Here is an 8,617-nt window from a genome sequence, read left to right as displayed (position 1 = left end):
GATCTTGGAGTCATCGTTGACTCCAAGATGAACATGGGCTTGCAGTGTGGGGATGCAGTCAGGAAGGCCAACTGTACCTTGTCATGCATCCACAGATGCATCTCGAGCAGGTCCAAGGAAGAAATAAGCTGATGATCAAACCCTCATGGTATCTTTTTCTCAAGTCATTTCTCAGGTAGTTACAGGCTCAGTTCCACCCCTTCGCCCCTCAATCTGTCTTACTTGGCACCAAGGGTCAGCAATCATGGCCCGTATTTGCAGCTGATTCTACCGGCAATTTCATAAACTCAGAGACTTCATAGAGATAGTACAAGGAGGAAGGGGCTACTAGTCAAAGTGCATAAATTGTGGCACTATCTGGCCCTCTATTTGCAGTACCATATTTTCAAAAACAGCTTGTACGTGCAATGACCTGTGACTGAATAATCATTGGAGCTTCTTAGAAAACAAAGATTCAGGTCTCAAAGGCCAGATCGTGGGATCCGCAGCTGAGCTTAGCAGTATCACACAGCTCAACCCAATCCCATTGATTTGAGCTCTAAGTACAAAAGTGCAGACACAATCAAAGATGGGCAAAATGTTGACGCTGATTCTGTGCATGCTTGAGCATGGGAAGAACTTTATGCTCATGCTCGTTAACTTCCATTAACAACAGTGGGAGATGCTGAGTACTCAGCACTTTTAAAAATCAGTAGGGGCATAAATGAGGTGTTAGGATGATTTTGAAAATCATGGATGCATCCTTGTAAGTCCAGTAGCATCATCAGCACCCCACTGCCTTTAAACCTGTCTTTCTATAACCTTAGATTAACTGACCGTTGTCCAGCCATTTCAGAAACCCAGTGTGCTGCTTTTGTTATGCAAAAAAAATGCTTTCCTAGTAAAACACGTAGGTTTTATTCCTCTATCATTTCATTCATATCCATTTCTGTTGTCACTCTGCGTTGTTCTAGAGTTGGGGTCATATTTTCAGTGCCATGAGACAAGGCTGAGCTACAAAATATGCTTGTATCTTTACCTCTTTTCACACACACAGGCAGGATTTGTGGCTATGACAAGCATGAAAGCAGATGCCATGGGCAACTTTTGAATATGCACCTTTTTCTATATTGCTATTGTTTCTTAGATCCAAAAATGCTTTGAGTCAAGAAGTATAAAAACCAAGTACAAGCCCCTTCTCTAAAAGACAAAGGTTGATTAACCCTCAACAAGGTCTAAACAAAGACCTGGGGCTATTTTTAATCTTTTCTTATTTTTACAAGGTAATGAAGTAAAATGTAATGGCTAATCCTGCACAGACACTTTGCACATGGAAGCGTAAATTAAAAACAAAGTAGAAGTGGCCATGAATTCACCACTCAGTCCTTCCCACGTTAATCCTGACCTTTCCTGAACTTCAGATATCTTTAAATGAGTGAAATGTCACCGTGCCAAGCCAAAAGGACACGCAGATTCAGTTTGGAGATTAGCCATGATTTATCTCAAGCCTCCTGGACACTCAGATTTAGAGAGAAACCAGACCTGGGGACACCAGCATCTACCAATCTGAGGTTCTTGTTCCTGCCCTGCACGGTTGCAAAGCTTTCAAAACCAATTACTCTGAGTGCATGGATGAATGCTGTAGTTTATCACTTCCGCATCACCTTCCAACTGATGTTTCCAAATGTGCCCCACACATCAAGGAACTAGGTCTATCACCACCACATTCTCGCAAATAGCATCCCATTATGCCGATGAGGAACTGAAGCACAGTAATGTTGTGTGACTTGACCAAGAACACCCACTGAGTCATGAGCAAAGTCAAACTTGGATGTTTGAACACACAGCTCTGCACTTTAACCACAACTCCATATTCCCTCTGAGATCTCCATCCATTCCTCCCTGTAAGTTTAGGAGTAGTTCAAACAGCAAAAGAAAAGCAATTCCTTAGCTTTAAAAGCAGCTGATGGCAACACAAAGCAAAGCTATATAAAGCTTCATTCTGTAGCTCACCACACTGTATAAAGGACAAGCCCAAATGGCAGTAAGAATATAGACTGGGTCACTTAGCTGCTGCTTGTTTGAAGCATAAGAAAGTTTTACAATTAACTTCATTAGCAGCAAAATGAGGTCTAAGCATGTAGTTCTGCCATATCCAGATGCCTCACTTGCTCAAACTGCTTACGAGACTGGATGGATTCTGATTTCCCAGCCCACTGCTATACATACTGTTCTCTCTCTCTCTCCCCCCCTTGGGACTCACGCGAGTGCATCCCCCTATCTCTTTCTCTCGGGACTCGCGGGCGCGCGCGCCTCTCTCTCTCTCTCGGGACTCGCGGGCGCGCGCGCCTCTCTCTCTCTCTCGGGACGCACGCGCGCCTCTGTCTCTCTCTCTCTCTCTCGGGACTCGCGCGCACGCGCGTGCCTCTCTCTCTCTCTCTCTCTTGCAGGACTGGCGCGCGTGCGCGTCCCCCCCCTCTCTCTTGCGGGATGGTTGTGCGTGCTTGCGAAACAGTTTCTGTATGCAACTCCTATGTTATTCAACCTGTCCCTATGAAATGGCCAAAGCTCCCAACTAAAAACCAGAAAGGAATTTAAAAAAAATCCCAACGAGTCTGTAATTCCTGCTTTTTAGTGTGTTGCATCCAACCTTTTACCCTGATGCACGGTCTTCATGTGTATGTGTTTAAAAACAAACTATCAATACATGATGTAATATCATATTAAATGAATAAATATTAGATAGATAATAATCTATCCTTCATACAAGGCCTAACAAACTTACTTTTCAAGGTGAGCAAGAATCAGAGAATTGCACAGCTGTGGAGAAGGCTTTGCTAATCCCAGGTTCATAACCACCTCAACAAATTCATTCACCATTTCAACTTCACCTCTCGCTGCTACATTATTAAGCACCAAGGGAAAGAAGTTAACTGGGATTTTGCCGATAGGAGCATCCTTCTTTTTCATCTCCTTTAGAATGTTAATAGCATCTACAACGAAACAACACAAAAAACCCTTAGGTAATTTCATGTAGGGAAAACAAACTGCTATTAAAACAGCATTTCAAACCCAGCAGGAATGTAAATTCTGGTGTATAATGCCGATTTCAAGTTAATTACTACTTGCATTTCTAAATGAGACTACAATTATAAATCCACAATAGCATGGTTTTATCATTTTGCTGCAACTTTGACTACAAATTATAGACAGGAACTGTGTGCCCACTCTGCAACACATAACCCTGTACCGTCTGCCCTATAGCTGCAAGATCCTACTAAATGGATGCTTTTATCGTTCATTGCTAACATCTGCTAAATCACTCCATTGTTTCTTCAGCAGATGGCTTGTCACGAGGCCAGATAATAAAGATGTGTTTACACTGTATATACAGCCAGACTAATGGTCTGATACCGATAGGGCCTGTTTGCTGTGTCGATACTAATTAACCAAGGAGAGCCAATGAAAGCTTTCTAACAGACTGCATGTTAAAACATTAGGTTCATTAAGCTTCATTAGGAAAGCAGAAACAAACATTTTGGTATATGGAATAAGTGCATTTTTATAACATTCTTAATTATTGCATTGGCAAAATATTTTGACCACTTTACATAAAAGCGATAAAAGCATCCTAATCTTTTAAAACAGCTTTGCAGAACACAAATGTTCCTCAGAAAATAATGCAACTCATAAAATTTAACTACACCTCTTCACTTTAGAAGTGACCGTGATCTAATTCTTCATCATTTGGAAAGGGATTGGGTTTTCAATGCAACCCTAATAAATGGCCTAGTCAAAATTCACTGAAATAATTTGGTGAGGAAACAAGCAAGCTGTAATTTCATATTTCATGGGGGATGGGGAGAGTCACCATCATCATGGACGAAGATTTAATTGTAGCAGGTACTGTACAAACAGAACTCAGTATTCAGAAGAGTCTTAAATGAGCTAGATTCTGTAGCTCCTCTTTAAAAAAAAAAAAGTGGCAGCACTACATGCAATAAAATGCAAGTATGGGAATTTCCTATGTTTCTGGGCCTTTGGCCCAACTCATTTATTACAAAGATCAAGGAATATACTTTGGACATAGACTGACTTTTAACTTCTGCTTTTAACGTGTGTTTAATAGTCAATCTCAGTAAGTAAAATTGTAATGTAAATTAAATGTAAGAGGAATACTGACAAAAAATATTAGCATACTTTTATGGAAGTCACAGAATTTTTTTGCAGTCTTGGACCCTTACAAGAAGGTTATGTTTACTGGTTTTACGTTCAGCCTTCAGACCTTCTTAAGCAAAAACAAAGCCATTAGTCTAGGCACATACGCAATTTGTGCCATAAGTCATGATCTTCAAACTCAATCCAAACAGCAATGCTAATAAAAACTAGCTGCAGAAATGCAAAAAGCACTGAGCTGTGCAAATGCAAATGACAAGCTTGCCAATCCATTAAAACTAATGGCCTGCACTGTCCAAGCATCTCTGGTTGAATTCACATGCAAATTTGTATGCAAAATGTTCAAGCACTTTGCAGGACATGATATACCATTAATATCAACTCACATTTTTATTCTTGAGGCAAGATACCTTTATTATGTAGCAGAAATATACAAGAAAATAAAATGCATTACCTTTTACTCTACCATGCTTTCCTAAGACTTTTATCAAGGCTAGGTATGTTTTTGTGGGAAACGTAAGAGATGAATCTATTTGGGAGCTAAAAAACAAGAATACATTACAAAAATGCATCAGCAGAAGTTCATTCTTTATTTTATTATACAGAAGTTATATTTAACCAGAGTATCTGACATGCTTATAAAGTTTACCATAATAGTTAGGGTATTATATGGCAGAAAAGTCTTTTTTTTTTTTTTTTTTTTTACACAAGTGAGCTAAAAATGAGGGTAGCTTTTTGTTGTATATGAGTTAGCACATAGTAAGTAAGCACACTACTCTCTGCTGCCATGCTTGTAAAAAGTAGTTTTTAAGTAAAAAGGACACAGAAAAGCATGCTCAACTTGCTCTATTACTAAAAAAAGGTTTTATCTTCCAAACTGAAAAGGAAAAAAGAAGTTAGGACTAGCATTTGATGATATCATCAGGTATCTGGGTCAAACTCAGAAACATGGAACTTCTTCCTTGAAGAAGTCTGTGTTCAAGTATTGTGATAAAAGAGGACTGAACATAAAAACTGACCTATTGGCTAGGGACAGAAATTATGTATAAACCCAGAGACCGGTTCAAATCTGCAACACAACAGAAGTTCAGTGCACATAAGCTACTTCCAAAATGGCCAAAACCAGTTTCAGATAAACCTGGATGGATGTAGCATCAAAATTAACTGATTTACATTATAACAGTTTATTGAACTTCTGTCCCAGATACTGTTCAGATTCAAAATTAACTCTCAGTCCCCCAGCATTCCACTATGCTTTGCAGCTCCCCTGCAAACACCCCCTTGCAGGGTGGATGGGCTAGCCTTGGCCCAAGCTGTCTGCTCCAGTTGAGCAAGGAGGGAGGTGTGCTCTAGCACCCCCTGGTTTCTGGCCTGGGCCACTGCAAGCATGTAGCTGGATTTATGGGCTCAAAAATGAATGCCTGTTCACTTGCTTATTGGTTCAATCTATGCAGCTTCGACTAACCAGCAAGGACTGAATTGATTCAACCTCAAGCTTCTTGACTGCCTGTACTTAGTCATTATATCCTAATAACTATGTCTTTCAATATTATTGCTTTTATTTACTTATTGTACTTCTTTCCCAAAGAAAAAGTAAACTATGTTGCAAAACAAAACACCACACTTGTTGGCAGTTCTATGTTGGGCTTAAAACTGATCACTGAACCCTGACCTACCCTTTGAAGTGCTATTACCAGACTCAATCATCACTTCAGAAGACCTTATTATGAGATATTGTGCAAGTCAACACAAGGGAAGTGTTATAAGATAGAAACACAGTATGAACATATTACACAGGTTAGCCATCTTGCATCATTCAGTGCCACCAATGCTCCTTCCATAACATGGAGGCTTGACTTGAATTCTATTGTAAAACCAAAGCAGGTATTAAAAGAAAAAATCCAACAATTCAGAAAAGTATTAAACAACTTTCAATATTTCACCCAAATATTGAAATGAAAGAAATATTGGGGCTTTTATGAGAGTTAGGAAAGGGGAAATTAAGAAAAAGATGTTTTAAAAAATAATTTTCTCCTAGAGCAACCACAAACAAATAATGGTTTTATCTATGAACTAATTTTCATCCCCAAAAATACATTCTTTGAAAACAGATTAAAAGAAGATGTTTGCTGATGGATCTTTACATATAATTTACTTACAAGCACTACTTTTCTCATGCAACATAAATGTAGCTGTTACCAATTTCAAAAACAAAACCATGCATCATAATTTATTTAAGATAATACCGAAATACACAAAATTGCTTCCAAGTATGATTAGGCAATATGGATTTCTTGTTCTAACAGAAAAAAAATCTTGAGAATGCTATAGAAACACAGATTGGGGAAAAATCTAATTAAAAATGTACGAGGGGGTTAATACTGAATCTACTTAATACAACAAAGTCTGTGTATCAGCATAAATCTCTGTGACACGTTTCAGTGCCAGTGTACTTACACTTCTTCTTTCAGGTTCATTGCATCTTCTGCATTATCATATAGACAGCACAACTGTATTAAGGCTTCATAGCCACTGACAACCATGTCCGGTTTGTATTTGGCTTTCACTTCAAGGGCTTTTTGCATATTCTGAAAGAAGAACAAAGCATACATGTGAACCAGGGTAAAAGGCAATACACCAGTGAACACTTGTGTTCAGTGCATAACTATGTTTACATATAGGAATAAATTAGTGTTTGAATATCAGATAATCACAATGGACAAATATGGCATTTTAACGGATTTTAATAGTGAGTTCATTTGAACAATACCTTCATCTTTTTAAATGGTTATTGCAGCTTAATTGAAGATGCTTTTTAGTTATTGGCTTGCTTGTTTCAGTTTTAAGTCTCCTTTCATGAACAGATATGGCTACTTCCCAAAGTTACCACAAACGTGATTTGTGTACACAGATGTACTTATGTACAGCTTCAGGCTTTGTTTTAATTTTAAAAATTAATTGCACGTGGTAAAATAACTTTTTTAAAAGCCAGGAAAGTGGTACATGATCCAATTTATACTCAGATTATTTGAGTATTATCCATAATCTTATTTTTTATATAGATATAGATAGATATATATAGACATATCTATATCAAGATCTATGTCAAAACCTAGATAGAGAGATATGCCCCATTTCCTTTGCAGGACTGACAGACAGGCATTTGAGAAACAACCCCTCTACAGGGTGGATTTACTGCAGTATGGAATACTATAGTACCACAGTTGTGGCTTGTATAACCATGGCTATACAAAGAAAATCATACTGAAACAGGAAAGAGACCGAATCTGTCGATACTCCACAAATTGGAGAATGTGAACTACAGCTGGACACCTGCCGAATGAAGGCAAGAGTTCCTTTATCTCAGAAAAAGCTTTCCTCCCGCAGGAAAATGGAATTTCAATCCCTGCATTAACAACTTAGTAATATTTGAATTGCAAATGACTAGTGCATGTATCAGTTGCTTGACAATCTAGATATGAGACCGAGCCATGGCTTGAAAGGACATTTGGCATGTATGATAAACCTATCACAGCTGTTACTATCATTCACTTCACAGATTATTGTAAACAAACTTCAGGAACCCCAAAACATGTCATTCAAGGTATAACCTTTTTATTTAATTGCCTTTATCCACTTAGGTTTGATTTATATGAATCAAACTTGAAACCTCAAGTATTACACTTGTCCTTGCTAAACTACATCTATCCATAATATAGTCATTTACATTCCTTTAAAACATAGCTGAGCTCTTTCAACTATCTTTGCATTGCTTATGTTACCTTTTCTACACAGAGAGCAAGTATGAGCTGATTTAGGACACATGTAATGGGTTGATTTTTAGCTTCTAGCTCTTCCAGACTCTTTTCCAAAGCAGATACTTTAAGATTAGCATCCTGTGAGGAAATGATATCAAGACAAAAATTAAAATAACCACAACCAGCAATACCAACCAAGAGAAAGGCACACACAATACTTATGCTAAATTACAGTAAAATAATCATATTCTTTCATTATTTAAAAAAAATAACAGGTAAGAATATTGTAGGTTCTCAAGAACATGCTAATTGAAGATTTAAGAAAATTGTATAATAAAAGCTTAAAGGCCTCAAAAATTTTCCCCAAAATAGGATTAAAATGCTGTTAGATCTTAAAATATATAGATAGTACATAGTAAAAAGCTAGCGAGTACCCTCAATGTAAGTTATTAATCATGGTGCAAAAAACTCCAATAGAATAAAAGCCTTTGTCTGTCTGTCTGTCTGTAATGCTTTATTTTGCACTATAATTGGTTGTCTCAGCAGCCAATCACAATGCTACTGAAACAACCAGAGTGCTCCAAGAGCATTCCAGACAGGAGATGGCAGCAGTGTAGTGCCATAACAGGGGGGAGGCTTGCCCCCCCGGCCCTGCTCCCTGGAGGCGGTGGTGGCATAGGGTGCTGGCTGAGGGCGACAGAGGG

At 38.3% G+C, this 8,617-nt stretch overlaps 1 protein-coding gene across 1 annotated transcript in view; it reads right to left on the bottom strand.

Moving 5' to 3' along the window:
* LRPPRC (leucine rich pentatricopeptide repeat containing) overlaps positions 1-8,617 on the bottom strand; it is a 139,156-nt gene that overhangs the window by 88,861 nt on the left and 41,678 nt on the right. Inside the window, exons 20-23 of the mRNA XM_019548566.1 lie at positions 7,938-8,051; positions 6,613-6,743; positions 4,610-4,695; positions 2,765-2,972 (exon numbers count right to left, since the gene is read on the bottom strand). Of these exons, the coding sequence (XP_019404111.1) occupies positions 2,765-2,972; positions 4,610-4,695; positions 6,613-6,743; positions 7,938-8,051 (539 nt within the window). The remainder of the gene's footprint in view (positions 1-2,764; positions 2,973-4,609; positions 4,696-6,612; positions 6,744-7,937; positions 8,052-8,617) is intronic.

This window comes from Crocodylus porosus, unplaced genomic scaffold, assembly GCF_001723895.1.
Source record: "Crocodylus porosus isolate Cpor-Errol unplaced genomic scaffold, CroPor_comp1, whole genome shotgun sequence".
NCBI classification, from domain to species: domain Eukaryota; kingdom Metazoa; phylum Chordata; order Crocodylia; family Crocodylidae; genus Crocodylus; species Crocodylus porosus.
The sequence above is the reverse complement of the archived record's forward strand: the minus strand, read 5'-3'. Positions and strand labels throughout refer to the sequence as shown.